This window comes from Corvus cornix, chromosome 3, assembly GCF_000738735.6.
Source record: "Corvus cornix cornix isolate S_Up_H32 chromosome 3, ASM73873v5, whole genome shotgun sequence".
In the NCBI taxonomy this organism is placed as follows: Eukaryota; Metazoa; Chordata; class Aves; order Passeriformes; family Corvidae; genus Corvus; species Corvus cornix.
In genome coordinates, this window is record NC_047056.1 from 1,744,298 (window position 1) to 1,759,741 (window position 15,444).

Here is a 15,444-nt window from a genome sequence, read left to right on the forward strand (position 1 = left end):
ATGACAGTGGTTGCATCCTGGTGAAGGGCTGTAATGTGGCACACATTGTTCAGGCAGGATGAGCTGGGGCTGGAAAAATAGGCTTTTTGTTTCTTTGGGGACGGAGCAGGATAGGAGCAGTTCTGGCAGCCCCACTCTGGAAAGTCTGAATGCTGCCGTCATTTTACGTCTTCGCTGAAATCCCTTCAGGACTAAACACTGTCGAGTTGGACACGTATGCAGGAGAGCCCAGCATCTTGCCAGCATGAGCCTGTGTTGATTGATCCCTGGATCTTTGGATTCCTGTGCATTAAGCTCCTGGGCTGGAATACAGGGCCATATCTGCTTCTCACAGTTCCTTGCGGAGAGCTCCAGGCATACGCCAGTCCCTATGCACAGAGGACTCTGTGCTTGGACAGCAATTCAGTAATTTAACAAAATAAGGTACAAGAGAATTCCGTGCTCTAGTTAAGCTTAAATATAAAAAGCCATCTGTACCCAGAGGAAGCCAATGGAAAGCTGATGTATATGTGCTGACTCTGTGTGCATAGGTGTATTTGCCTTTGGGATATTACCCGTGAAATGTGCACGGGGATAATCCTGCAGCAGGTCAATCTGCATGGTCATACCTGGGCCTTTCGATACCGTGGCACTGCACTGACTTCCAGAGTGAGCTTCCTTACACTGATTTTAGGTGGGAGCTATGCCTTCATTCCCAGAGCAGCACAGCACACTGCTCTCCTGTCTACTCTGGTTTTCCTCATCCATTCATCCCCATGGCATCAGTGAAGAGTAAGAGTACCAGGCGACGTACCTTTGGCTGTCCCAAAACACTGAGCTGAGTGGGAGGCAGTGTTCAGCATCAGCAGGGCAGGAGTCATGAATGGGAGTAAAGAGCTCTGGCTGCAGCAGCTGCTCAGGGAAAGGAGAAATGCTCCCTGGGAGACACCCTCCATGGAGTCAGTGAGAGCTGAGCCAGGCACTGACTTAAGCCTGGGATAATATCATGCTGAAGTTGATGATTTAGAGGAGACCTCCCAGCCAGATTGTCACCTGGTATAAACTGCATTCTCCCCTGGCTTCTCTGAGGCCATGCTGTCTTACAGCAGCTGGGAACCTGACCGGAGTGGCCCTTTGTGGGGAACCTGAAGACTGAAAAGACTACAAATGTTCTTTGCTATTGGAGTCAATGTTTGAGGGATATTTAATACAGAGAAACCATGAGACCCTTCACTGAGATAATAAAATTTTTGAAAAATAATATGCTGAATAATCTTAATGGGAAGGATTTTTTCTATATAGAAACTACATGCCAATATTGGCAATATGTATATATTTTTTAAATTATGACTTCTCACAGGGGTGAGCTTAGCTGTGGATGAATTTCAAAACCTAGTCATGAGTCTGTAATTCAAAAGAAGTCTTTCCACAAAAAATGCGTATGCAGAAGAGAATGTTCTCGTCTCATGTCTTTAGCATCTAACTAGCAATGTTTCTGTATTTATGTTATTTATTCAGCCAAATCTGCCATGTGCCTTGCATTTTTCCCTTCTATTTGTTGCTGGGATACTGCCTGAAAGCACTCCCTGAAGTATAAATAATGTCTAACAGAGCACACTGCAAAGTGAAATTCAGTGCAGGATTCAAACATGTTTACTAATTTCTGTTAACCTTGGAGCTCTTCTAATGGGGAAAGATTAGTGATGAAATCATTCCCTCAGATCAGCGCTTTGATTCTTATCTTGAGGTAATATCCTGGAGAGATATAAACCCAGATTGCCTGGAGACGAATTTCCGTGACGGGAAGAGGCAAAAAGAACAGGAATAGGGATGAGGACCAGCCACGTAGAGAGGGCGATGAAAATCTATTTCTAAGTTCCACTTCTTTAGTTTCCGGCATTCTTCCTAACAGTTTTGAGCTCTTCTAGTGAGCAAGGCAATCACTACTTTTTTTTTTTTTTTTTGCCAACCACTTTGTATGTGTATGTTGTATGAGGATTTTTTCAAGTTTTTCTTCCTTTATTAAGCCTTGAAGGCAGAGGGGTGTCAAGTGACAGTGTTTGTACATCCATTTGGATAATATATTACTTTTTCAATACATCCTATAAAAATGAAGTTGTTTGCTCTGGAACAATAACTTTGTGAATTGGACACGATTAATACTTGTCAATTGATCACTAAGCCTTTTTGTGGGGAGAGGCAGTTTCCAGATGGGGACATACTCTGGCTTATGGAGATTTGTAAAGATCTGTGTATTCTGCTGCTTGTTTTCACCCAATTTCCATTTTGCTCAAGAGTAGCAGGACATTGAATTGTCATGCCTGAGTGATTATGGTGTAGCAACAGTGTATCTTCTGTGTTCCTGGTCAGACTGAAAAGAAAAAGAGAAAATGGTGCAAAAGGAAGAAGAGAAAAAGGAGGGTGGGAATTTCTCTGTCTCTCTCCCATACATATAAACATAGGTGCAATTCAGGTGGAAGAGAAAGGAGGGAGAGGCAACAACAATAATCCCAGCTTCTGAAAAAGCACATCAAAACCCATAAAAAAGAATTTTCTGCATGAAAATGAAGAAGTGTTTTCATGACAAATTTTCACAACCAGTGAGTATTTTAAGTGTGTACCCGTGCAGTGTGTTTGATTTGAACAGGTTTTGTAAGGGTTATCCATCTATGTCAGGGAGCAAGCCAAGTGCATTTCATGGGCAACAAATAAAACCTGGGAATGTAGCTACAACTTTGCAGGGCTGACTCCCCTGTGTGGGTGAGTTCATGGAATATGGGAAGCAGTACAGGTTGGAATGCAAACCAACAGAAACCATCATTTCTTCTGAAATGTTCCGCAAATGCCTCCTGTAGCTCTTCCCTGCTGGCCTTCCTGGCAGGTGTTCGACTCCTGCAGTTAGCAAGGACATGCTGTTACAAAAGTCATGTCAACTTTCCTGTTAATCTGGGACTTGTGTAAACTGAAACCTGAAACCAGGTGGAACTGACCCAGTTTCAGTAATAAATTGATATTCTGGCCTGGTTTGTGAGAAAATTCCCGAAGGTTTTGGTCTCAAATGTCACAACCTAGAGATTCACCTGGAGCCCAAAGCTGGTTTGTACCTGGGCCTCCGAATGGAGGTGCTGGAAGGCCAGCCTGGACATGGCAAAAAGGAAACATGTAAACAGACCCTTCTGTAATAAAAATCCTTGTCTCCTGCTTTTTGATGTGCCTCTTTTCCTTGCCTTTGGATTGCATTGGCTCCCCAAAGCCCACGTGAATCACAGAGAATGTGTCTGGAAGGGACTGGGAGGACCCAACCACAGGGTAGTTGCCACTGACCTAAAATCCCCTTTAAACAGAAACATTGAGATACTTTCTGCAATGGAAATGTTACTGGAGAGATCTCTTGGTTTGCCTGTATTTATTTCACCTCCTTGTGAGACAGTTACCAAGTGTTGCAGCACACGGCAGGCTAGGAACTGAAGGGTTCTGTTCCCTCCAATACCTGCAGCAGAGGTAATGAGCTTGGCAGCTCGTTTGTGCTTGGTGTGTGGGCTGCTGCTGCTGCCTGGTTCCAGCATCTTAGATAAAAACTGGAGGGAAACCAGCTAACTCTTCAGGATTCATGTTATGCAAATTGTCAAATAGGGTAAAAATATTATTTCCTATTACATTCTAGAACAATCCACAGCAAAACCTGTCTCTCCTTGGTTCAATATATAAGGAAAGGTTCTGTTTTTACTGTGAGGATGGAGGCAAGTGTGATAATGAGTTTTCAGTTCCTAATTGTAGCACTTAGTGGATGTGTAGGAACTTTACCCTCCTTCAGGAGAGGAGCAAAATGTTACGTGATTTCTCTGGCATTTTAGTTTAATAAATCATCCTTTTTATCTTGTAATTTTTTTTCTAGTTACCCACCAACTAGAGAATTTACAGGAGCAAGAAAGAGTAAAGACAAGTGTGATGATTAACCAGGCTCATAATTATTGTAAGCTCTGTCTTAGAAACATTGATAATTAGGAATTTGGAAGGTAATTTTGCTAGATCTAGCATTAGTTTCTTCCTTAGAAACTTTAGTTTTTTCCTTTGTGTCAGAACCCGTTCACTTCAGCAGCAATTTTCAGAACCACGTAAAGACAGAGCCCAGGAGAGACCTGTTTGTGTTCTGGGGTAAGCAGCTGTTTCTAAATGTCACTTGTACATTCATAATATTACTGTAATCAACCTCTCATTCTCCTTGAGGCTTTGCAAAGCTCTGATCATGTCATCTAGGACACTCTGCATTATGGCTAAGTGGATAATCATTTGTGTTTTATTTACTCTGTACAAGTAAACCATCACCTGGCAGGTGCTATGGGACAGGGACAATTCAGACTCTACCAGCAAAAGTTATTTCGCAGTTATGGGCAAAAAATTAAGAACAAAATTTAGAGGGTGAAAAAAACCCCCAGCACACCCATCCCTCCTCAATTTGTTAAACTTAATATATGCTCTGGCCTTTCTTTTCCTCCAGTGCTGTAATCAGTAATGAATTACACCACAGACAATTTCCAGCTGTGTTGATAAGTTGCACTTGGCCCAGTGCTCCAAAGCTATCTATGGCTTTAAAGCATTCAATCCCCTCCATAAGGTTTTATCTAATTAGTGTTGTCAAGGGCTTAGTCAATTAAAGATAAACAGGGAAAATGAGTAGAACTGGAGTGTCACAAAGGGCTTTGTGCATGCAGAGCCTTGTGATCGATCCGGTGCATCGCCACACGGCAGCAGAAAACAGGGCTCAGGTTCACTCGTTTGTAGTCAACAGCAGACCAATGGATTAGGCTTGGTGTGACTCACAAAACGGGGAGCTGGCAGTGTGCCTGTTTGGAAGCAGCCTTGCTACATATGGTGTAGCATTTCACAAACACAGACATGTCCCCATTTTGCTTTGCTCTTTCCACTGAATTCCCACCAACCTGTTCAGCAGAGCCTTCAAGATGTACGGCAGCGCCCAGCAAAGTGGCAGGAAGGCCCTGGCAGTTGAGCTTGGCATCAGGGCCAGCCCCAAGGAGCTGAACCATCAGCAGCAAAGTCTGTCACATCTGCTGCTGGGGGGGCACATTGTTCAGCCCAAATGCCAACCTGGATGGCAGCTCAAATGAGGTCAGATTTTTGCAGCGAGTGCTGCTGATATCGTGTCAGGTTCTAGTGTCTCTGTTTGTCAAACCTTGAACAAAATAAGCTCAGTTCAAACACAGGTTCTTCTTTTCCTTTAGCTTTCCACCCTACTCACTGTGTAGCCTGCACTGCTCCATTCCTGCTCCAATTCCTTCCCTTTAATGTAGTGTTTAGTGCTACTGGGCAGGCCAGAGTTGGGAGGGACAGAGAAGGGACAGGGACAAAAAAGATTATCAAACCCCAAATTTTGTTCAGTATTTCCTGAAGCTTGCCAGCTTCAGTTGTCCCACAGGGGACAAGCTGAAATGTAAATTCTTGTGTGTGATGTTAATGTTTCATGATGGGGTGGGTAAGGCCAGTCTGTGTTTTTTATGGGCCTAAGCCAAATAATTATTTTTAGTTTTTAATATTTTCCTTTTGTAATAGTTTACTTTTTAATATTTTTGATAATGACCACGTGCATTAGTGCGTCGCCTGCCAAAGGTTTTGGGAACACTTTCAGCTGGGGAAAAGTTCCTGACTTATGGCCTTCATGGTGTTAAAAATGCTCCAGTTTCCCCGTCAGTCACTTGGACTTTAGTTTTACCTTCTGAGCTCCCATAGCAACACCTGTTTGCTCAAGGTGGGACAGAATGAGCTGATATGCCTGCAGGTTTCTGGCTGCCTGCCTGCTCTTGAGGGGAAGGGTTTGTGTTTAATTATAACGTAGGTCAGGCATGGCAGGCAAGAGCTGCTGTTGGTAGGAAGCTGCAGGAGAAATATCTGTGACGGAAATAAGTCTGTACTTGTGTGCTGGGTAAAACGTGCTCCTCCAGCTTGGTGGAGTTAACCTTGGTATGTTAACAGCTCAGCTAACCCAGCTCTGCTCCTGGGAATTTGGGAGCCTTTGGTATTCTGTGTTGCCCTTCTTCCCTGGAAATCCTATGGCCAGGGCTGGTGCATGGGTGCCTGTGTGCTGGAGGGACAGCTGGCTGCACAAAGATTATCAGGGGAGGGTTTAGCAGGAGCCTGCCACATCAGCCTGTTGTTGTCTGGAGAGCAGCATCCTGCCTGCTGGGGCTGCAGCTGCAGGTGCTTCCTCAGGTCCCCCTGACGCCTTCCAGACGTTTTTAGGGGGTGAACCTGTAGGGCCTGGTCCCCTACACAGCCCTGATTGGGCTGTCCTTGTCTGCAGCCACTGTCCTCCCTGATACTGTAAAACCTGGCTGGGGCAGCTGAGGAGTCCTTTGTGGCCAAGTGTGGGTAGCACTGGAAGGATTGAAGGCCAGCTTTCAGAAATGTTTAGGCTCTGATAGAGGTGTGCTGTAGTACCAGGAGTCTTGCGTAAATGCAACTAAGCTGAAATAAAGGGGTGCACTGCAATACCCCAGAAAAAGCCCTTCTGTATCAAAATAAGTAACTCTGGACTAGGGCTATGGTGGTGTTTTAAGGAAAACAGTATAGTTAAAAGCCAGAAATATTTTAAATGCATTTATGACCTCAGGAGCAGTATGCCAGGCATTTTCAATAGTCCGTGTGTTTTTGGAAACCCCAGCTTCAGCTGAGAAGTGTCCACTTCCATCACTTCTCCCTAGATTGGTGGTGTTCATGCTTGGACTTTGTGCACATTTGTTCCCTGGTGTGCTGGTAAAGGCTGGTTGAATTTCCACCTTGCACCAAGCAGGACCTTGGGCTGCAGTGAGTCGGGGGAGTGGGCTGAGCTTCTCCCACAGAAATTGTCCTCACAGAAATTACTATGAGACTTAAACCTTGTGAAATGATGGTATCAAAACAAAGGCAACATTTTGAAATGTTTAATGAGGGGATGGAGTGGGAGGAGGAGAGAACATGGATTCCAGTGGAAAGGAATTTGGAAATGCGAGAGAAGAAGAAAAGAGAAAACATTTGTGTGAACATTATCAGCAGTTTTAAAAATGAACAGGCAAATGTTATATACTGAGACTGTGAATGTGGAATTGACCTTTTAATTTCACTTACAAATAAGGGAGGGCTGGGAGCTCTTGTCCCTGAGGGAAAACTGACATCCTGTATCTAATACCATCTGCAGGAGCTGATTTCCAGGGCCGAGCCCAGCTGCTGCTGCTGCTGTGCACGTTTGTATTTCGGCAGGGTATTGAGGTGCCAGTCAGACCTCGTCGAGGCATCCTTATTTACGTTAGAGCCCTCCCCCTCCAGTGCACAGCCCATTAATCTTGCAGTAATACCCAGCACACTGATAACTGGGCAAGGAGCCACATGCACAGGGCATGTCAAAATCCTCAATATCGTCAAGTAACATAAACCGAAGTGACAGGAATTGGCGGTTTTAAGAACCTTTCGACAAAGCTTTCGTTTGTTCCCGGTGTGCTGGAGCGTACATCTCCCCGCGTCCCCTCCTCGGCTGGTGCTAAATACTGAATGAGCGCTTCTGTGTGCGTGCGGTGCTTCTGCAAGCCGGGAGCCTGGCAGATAAGTAAAGAAAAGTGCCCTCCTTTTCAAGTGATAGTAATCTGAGACTTTTCCGTTACATGAGGCTCCTAACAAAAGGTTGTAATTCCAGCAGCTTCGCTCGGGAAGGTACCACCGTGCACGGCGGCGGTGCCGGCAGCGCGGGGCCGGGACCCTGCGGGCAGCCGCTCTCGGGCGCGCGGCGGAAGGACTCACTGGGGCGTTGCATGAGCCGGGCCGCTCTTCCCCTGCTCCGCCGCCCCTTCGCCCTTGGTACAGCCTTCCTTTCCTCCACCGAGCCGTATGGTAATCGAGTGACATCAGCCCGCGCCCGGGCGGCCGCTGATTATATTACAAACCAGCAGAAAGGTCTGAGGTGTGCGCGGCTCCTGGGAGCGCCGGCCAGGGCGGCAGCGCGTGGCTCCATGCTGACTTTACTTCGGGCTGAATCGCACGCTTGCTTTTATTTTACTTGGTTTTGCCAGAGCATTTGAACCAGATTCAAGCACTTGAGAGTTGACTGTTGTGGAACTGGGGGGAAAAAAAAAAAAAAAAATCCAAACCAGAAACTACCCTCCTGGTGCTTTAAGTTTGAATCCATTACAGAGAGCTTACCGCCAAGCCACACTGCTGGATTTTGAACCGAAGCTGTTATTTACTTAGGGCTCAGGGGGGAGCGTTTTCGCTAGGGACTGACGCCAAACTACTGAGGAAGCTGGGATTTACCTGGATGTGTGGTAAAGAAACTTGTGGTTCCTTTATGCTGCAGTTCATCGTATCCCTGCGTTACTTGTAAATGGAATTACAAAAATCAACCAGTATGCCCGGGCCGTTGTCCCCAGGATATGCAGCTCAGGTGCCGTATAACTATAACCAGTTAGAAGGACGATTCAAGCAGTTACAAGGTAAGTCTGTGCGGGTTTTTTGGAGGTGTTGCCATGCTCTGATCCTTGTAAACATGTTAGTCCAGGCGTGTTCTCATTGCACCAAGGTGTTAGAGAGGACGAAAGTGGTGCTGTGGGAAGAGGGATCCTGTGTGGCTCTTCACACTCCGAAGGTGTCCCGAGCCTTACACAGGGTTAAGGTGTGTGTCCAGCCTCTGAGCCCCTCAGCCTTGCAGATGAGGACTAAGCCAGACCATGTCACTTAGAACAATAAGGGGGAGAGTGAGGAAGCAGTCTTCCATTTATTTTATCCTTAAATAAAATACAAGTAAAACTGGCCATCAATCACAAATCCTAGCTGTGTTTGGGTGCAGTTTGCAGTGCAAGGGCCCTTTCCAACCCCTGCACACCTCCTGCAAAGGCGGGTGGCTTCACCTCTTCAAATGAGGAACTGTTGCATAATTCCCTAACGAATTAGTTTGCTCACACCACAGATCTCTGAGAAAGCACTCGTGTACTTCAACGTTCCCAGTTTTCTTTGCTTTTAGACAGGTGGAATGTTCTTTAATATTTTCCCATTAAACTCCCTGTCTGTGTGAGAACCAGACGGTTCTTTTGGGGGTGCCGTATGCTCTCGGCAGGGAGGGTAGGCCTCGGCCCGGGCCGCAAACCCCCAGTGCAAGGGGGAGGATGGTGCCCAGCAGCTCCCTGCCTCAGGCAGGGCAAAACAAGCTCTGCTGTTTTCTCTGTGGAAGACGCGTCCCAGCAATGAATGAACTCTGGGATTGCAGTTGCAAAAGAAAAAGGAATTCTTCACTGAAACCAAACCTCCTCCTCCTCTAGATCCATGTGACTCCGGAGGTAGTCCCAGACCAGCCTGAGTACAGCGAAGTGCTGCCCTTCTGTGCACGTTTCTTAATTTACTCTGCTCTGTGCTGCAAGTGTGGTCTGTGGTTCATGTCAGAGGGGAAGAGCCTGGTTAGTGCTAAGAATGTTCCCATTTGTTGGTTTAAGAAGGGACGGGGAAAAAAAAAATCATTCATAGCACTTTGTTTATCTTGTAAACTGGCGCACAGCAATGGCTGCATACTGCATGTAGTGAGACAAAATGACAGCATCCTAAACACTGGGAACATGGAAATTCCTGGGGCAAGGCATGGAAAATCCAGGCTCCAGACTTGCACACGAGGGAATACCTTACAGGCTTTATCTTGGACATCTGTCAGATCTCAGGCTGTGGTACTTGTGTTGGAAAGAACTAAGTTTGTGGCATGAAGAAAAACCTGGCTCATGCCTCTTTCTTTGCTGGTTTAGTTAGCAGTATAAAGAAGGCAGATTTTATCATTTTCAGGGTCACTGCTTCAGGAATCCATTATCTGTGTGTTTACATCACACTGAAAGAGGAAAGCAGACCGCATTGTTGAAAGCACAGAAAGTGAGTTTTCCCTTCAGTGGAATGCACTGAGTTGACTTTAAAAAAAAAGGTTAGAAAAAGATGTAGTGCTCTCCCTAAAGTACTGCAATTTCCTCCAGCAAAAGAGATAAAATGCAGTAAATTCTGTGCAGTTTTGCAGCAGACCATCCTATGGCTGTTTACTCACATCACAGGCTTGAAATGAGTGCTGCCAGTGATCTTGTTCAGGGTGGAGCTTAGGTGCAGACAATGTTGTAAATTATGCACCAGATACTCCATAAAATGCTAAATAACCATACAAAATATCGTGTGTGCTGGAAAGGGAGTGGCTTAACTCTGCTGACACAGAAGACGTCTTTCCTTGGATTAATGGCTCTTTGCTTGAGGAATGTCTACAAAGCCATTGTTTTGGGGTTGTAAGATCTTGAGGGGATTCTTGCTGGAAGGCTCTGGTGGGAACAGGGAGTGTTCTGTGGCGCTGGGCAAGGCTCAAGCCCAGCAAAGATGAACTAAATATATGTAATGTTTTAAAATTATGGATTTATCACCAGTTTTACCTCTTTCACTATGGAGGTGTAAAAACAAGAGCAGATGCATTTCAAATAATCAAATACTCATTGATAACTGTTTCACCCCTCCTACATCTGGTAGGAGGGCTCTCTAGAGCAGAACAGGTGTTGGCACCACACAGATTTCTCTAACTTCTGCTCCTTCACACACTGAATTTACCCCTCTTTTCTTCACAGTTCCTACAATTATCATGTGAATCCCCAGCTTTGCACTAGATTATAGCAAGGTACTGTTTAGATCTAGTGAATGTTGAGTTTTCCTCAAAGAAAGCACTTGGGAGTATACTGTTTTGTCTAAAATAACGCAGAGCAAGTGCTCAGGCCCTGTACAAAGAGAAGTCTGAATCAGCAATGAGTAGGAGACAACTCTCTCTGATCTCCTAATTCCTAAAATAGACAGTACATGAGGTTTGGCATTGCCAGCCAGCTTCACACGAGGAGAGGAGCCGGCCTAATTCTGCCCCAAAACGGTATGGACAAAGCAAGTTCACAACATACATGATTCCCTAGGCACTCCTACATTCCACCTCTTTTAAACGCCTTGAAGTGATGATCGTAAGGAAACTCTCATTCAACTTGATGATGGTTGTGGGGTGATTAAAGCAGATTTTCCAGCCCAATCCCACTGGGGCATGAAGCCAGTGCAGGTTGTGGGATTGCACTGAAGGAACCAGGCCGGCTCCTTCAGCACCTGGAAGGGTCACCCGGCAGGGGATCCCAGCTCCCATTTGCCTTGATGGGCCAAAGAGAAGCAGGATGTGGCAGAAGCCATTGCTAGGAGTGAATCAAGACTGTCTTTGTGTCAAAAGAAGCCCTGAAGTCCTTTGTATGATAATCCAGGAGTTTAGCATACCCAGTCCTTGTGCTCGTGAGAATGTCAGCACAGGTGTGGGGAGAAAAATGCTTTAGCAAGTTGTGTTTCCTTTATTAAGTTTCAGTAAGTTCCTGTTATGGTTAGTTCACCCGGTCCTGGAATGATAAGTGAGCGATATTATCAGTGGTTACTATCCTCTTAAACCTAGGTGTGGAGTTTTGGTTCTCATGGCCACTTGTGCAGTAGAAAGGGATCAGGTTGCATGGCTGCAGTTGCTTGCTGCAAGTAAAGACAGAACCCCAAAACTTGTTTGTGGGAAACACGTTGCCATGGAGCTTGCGTAGGTTCTGTCAGTGGAGAAAATTTGGCGTGCTACAATGAGGAATTAATTGCAAATCAAACCAGATATGTTGCTGTTGTTACAAAACGAAGGCTGTCACCCGTGGTATGTTAATGTGGCAGGATCCTGTGGATTGGCTGGGCACGTGTGTAGGAGCTGGCAAGAAGAGGTTAATGCAAGTCAAGAATTTGGAAGGAGATCCCTGCAGCTGTATCACCTTCCAGCGAGAAGGGTGCACAGGGAAGCAGCTATCATCACTGCTCCGGGGGCTCTTTCCCACCTGCTTAGCAGGACAGTGGTATTTATTAACATCTTTGGCATTCGGTAGCGTGGTGACTCTATCAGCTCCTGCCCCGTCATTGGAAAGCTGGGTCTCAGCTCCGGGGCTGTGCCCGAGGTGTGAGATTTCCAGTGGTAATTACAAATGTGGAATCTTGGGGGATGGGGGTGAGCTAGATCGGCACTCCTGATAAATCGCGGTGGAAAGCCAGCTTTTAAAGGAGCTCTGCCGTGTGTCCTGCTGTGTGGGACATTTCAGATTTGGGCATTTTTGTAATGCTGCCTTTTAGGCTGGGCATTGGCATTTTAGTGGGAGCCCAGGCTGCCTGGGAGGAAGCGCCTTTATTTTGAGCTGTGTTAGAAATGTATGTTTGAAAAACTGGACGCTGGAATAAGCTGTAGGAAAGGTGAGCTGCCTTTCCCATCACAGGTGTTTAAGATCAGTTCTAAGCTCTGGTTCATGGGAATACGAGGCTGACTGTGGTTGCACAGCACTACCTGCACCAGGAAAGGCAATGCAACTGTATTTCAGGTGTTTGGGCAAAGCCCCCTCTCTCTGATAGCAGAGCCTTTCAGCAGGGAAGCTCCTTGGCTTGGAATCCTTTGATCTGCAATGACCCAAGGAGGTTTGGCATAAAAGGAGACACACACCACTTCTATTTTTCAGTGGTCACTGGTAATCAGCTTGGTAATATATGAATATAGGTATTGATTGGTTCCCATCCAGGCTGCAGGACAGCAGAAGAATTTTCCTGGTTTTCTGTTCACAAGCAGGGGTTTCCCACAGCTTTTCCTGCAAGAAAACCTTCCCCCCAAATCCCTGTCTATGCTCAAGGTTAAACAGGGAGCTTCTGCTGCCAACAGAGCAGTTTGCAGGAGTTGCAGCCCTGTCCTGCACTAGGGCAGAGATGCCCTCTGTGACACCAGGATCCTTGGAGTTCCTCCCGTGGGTGCCCTTTGAGCAGCCAGTTTCAGCAGCCACCTTCCTGGTTGGGAGATTTACCTTGCTAAGGCTTTGAGTCTCCTGGGAGCAGTGACCTGCATAGCTCCAGGCGCTGATTACTGACCTGGGACACCCTACTTTGTCTACCAAATGGGTCACTGGCATTTCTTGTCATGGTAATTTCTGTTAAAGCTGAAATGCAGGGAGGCTGAATTTCATTCTGGATGAAATGTGTCTGGGTTACACCGATCTTTGGCTTTTCCCCCTCCATGTTCTCAGATCCACCAAAGGTGCAAATTCCTGTCCCTGTGGCAAATTTTGCTCGATTTTCTGGTGTCTGCAATATTCCAAAGCCTGCGTGTATCACAGCATACTTCAGTCTTCTGGTTTGGGTGAACACCTGAGCACAAGCTGCACGGTTGGAAGCCCTGTCAGATTTGCAAAGAGTTTTAAAGGGGTCTCACACTGACTTGAATGTGCATTTCTCTGATAGCTGGGCTCTTATTCTTTCCAATGCAAAGATTCCTGCAAACATATCCAAATCCTGACTCAATTTTTGGGCAAAAATTTACTTTTTCTGGTCATGGATTTTGGTACTTGTGGAGATAGAGAAGGCACGTTAAAGGATCTCAGGGTAAGGTATTTCTGCTTATGTGATCAGTGTTGATACAGGTCGAAAAGCAAACATTTAAATTGGATTTGGCTCCTCGCTGAAGTAACTGTGAACATTTACAACTTCAGACTGTTGGCTCAGGTCTTTTGTCGTCTGTTCTCTTCAGTTTTCATTTAGAATATGTTTGTAACATTTGGTTTCTTAACTGTGTGTGTAAGGAACTTAATTTAAAAACAAACAGAAATCTCTAGGTGCTCTAGCCTAATTTTTTTTTTTAAAAAAAGGGCAATTCTGGAGCACTTTTTGTGGCTCTGAAATTAAGTAAACAGAGCTTGTCAGCAGATATTTTCACATGGGACAGTGGGGTATTTTGAATACCCTGCGGGAGATATGTAGCCAGAGTTAAAACAGTAAAATTATTTGTGTGGTGCTCAGCTGGTGTAAATCTCCACAGCTCATGGATCTGGGAATGCAGCACATGAATCAGCCCTTGGGTGTTTCTGCATTCCATGTCTCCAAGAAGTTCCGTGTCACAGACCATCCCAGTGTTTCATGGGCATGTTGTAATCACCTGGGAGTGCAAGCTCCTATTCCAAATATTTTTCCTATCCAAGAGCCCTATTCAAATGGATTGTGGGTTTTGCCATTAACTTGTGTGGAAAGTAGGGCTATAAAACAAGCCTACGGACAGAGATGAAAGTGGTGATAAAACAACAGAACAATGGTTGTCTTCCATTCCTGAGCTCTTTCCCAATTTGGGTTTGTGATTTCCTCTTTTTCCTTAGTTTCTTTCATCTCTCTGTTTTCTGTTGGGTGCATGCCTTGACTAGTAAAGTGGGCGAGCTGCTACCTAAGCTTAGTAGAAATGGCGAAGAAAATCAAATTACAACGTGATTGACAAAATCCCCGTTCCCTCTCCCTGTACTAAACTCCTCTCCTGTGAGATCCCAGCACAGGGTGTGTGCTTTGGTAACTGCACCCCTTCTGCTCAGAGTCTGAATTTCAAATAATTTCATGAGTATTTGATTACTAACAACTCTGAAGGTCTTTTTGTTCCTGTTTAAGTTGAATTGAGAAGTATTAAGTATCAGTTATTAAGTAGCAGGGTATGACAATGACATTTTTTCCTCATGTGAAAATGAATAATCTTCATTGAATAGATGGTTTTGGGAAAACTCTTACACCAAAGCTTGGGAATTAGTCTCTGTTGACTTTCAAAGCTGTGGTGAAGGAGATAGAATATCATAAATAAGGTGGTTGAGAATCTGCTTTGCTCTTCCCACAAGAAATCAAATCTGAAATTCCATTTGGAAGTTTATATCTGGGCCTGGCAGGTAACGGCCTTTATCCCAGTGTGATTGTCCAAGTGAAGTGACACTTCATCAACGATTAAAGTTGTTTAACAAGTATTAGTAAACAACTCCCCTCCCAACTCAAAATGAGTCCTTTCAAAGTAAAGGGTCATTTGTGGAGAGAGTAAGGAACTCATGGATTACTCTGCATTCCACCAGCTCTGAAATTCAGTGCAACAGGAATGAGGTGGTGGCCTGGCCTGCAGAAGCAGAGGGGAACCTGATGAGCACAGGGGTGCTGTGGGGAGCAGGGCCTCAGTCCCAGCTGCGCCTCGAACACTTCATGTCCCTGTTGGCACCCAGAGTCACTGTGGCCCTCCTGTCTTCATGGAGAGCCTCGTGCAATTAAGGGGAGCACGTGAGCCCAAAATTGCTCACTGCTCCTGAAAATGCATCGAGCTGAGTCCTCACATTTGTGCCACAGGAGAAAGGCCCAGAGGGATGGGGAGCACTCATGCTTGTGACTTGTGATGTGGAGCCCGAGGTCGCAGTGGCCGGGAGAGCCCACGCTCACACAAAAGCCCTTGTGCACTTGCTGCTGGAGCGAGGGTATCCCGGGCTGAGAGCCTCCTTTGTTGGAGAGCACTGCTGTAGCCAAACTAATATTAACCAGGCTCGTAGCCCTGCTCAATGCCCCACTGTTCCCGAGAAAGGAGCTTACAGAGAAAGGCCCTTCAGTGTGCAGGGA

General features: G+C 45.8%; 1 protein-coding gene across 5 annotated transcripts in view; it reads left to right on the forward strand.

Annotated features, from left to right (window-relative positions):
• SPTBN1 (spectrin beta, non-erythrocytic 1) overlaps positions 1 to 15,444 on the forward strand; it is a 116,927-nt gene that overhangs the window by 39,704 nt on the left and 61,779 nt on the right. The window contains exon 1 of one of the 5 annotated variants that reach the window (XM_019287906.3): positions 7,920 to 8,453. The exons of the other annotated variants lie outside the window; for them this stretch is intronic. Coding sequence (XP_019143451.1) covers positions 8,345 to 8,453 — 109 coding nt within the window. The 5' untranslated portion in view covers positions 7,920 to 8,344. Of the gene's footprint in view, positions 1 to 7,919; positions 8,454 to 15,444 lie in introns of those variants that run through there. 5 annotated transcript variants of the gene reach the window in all.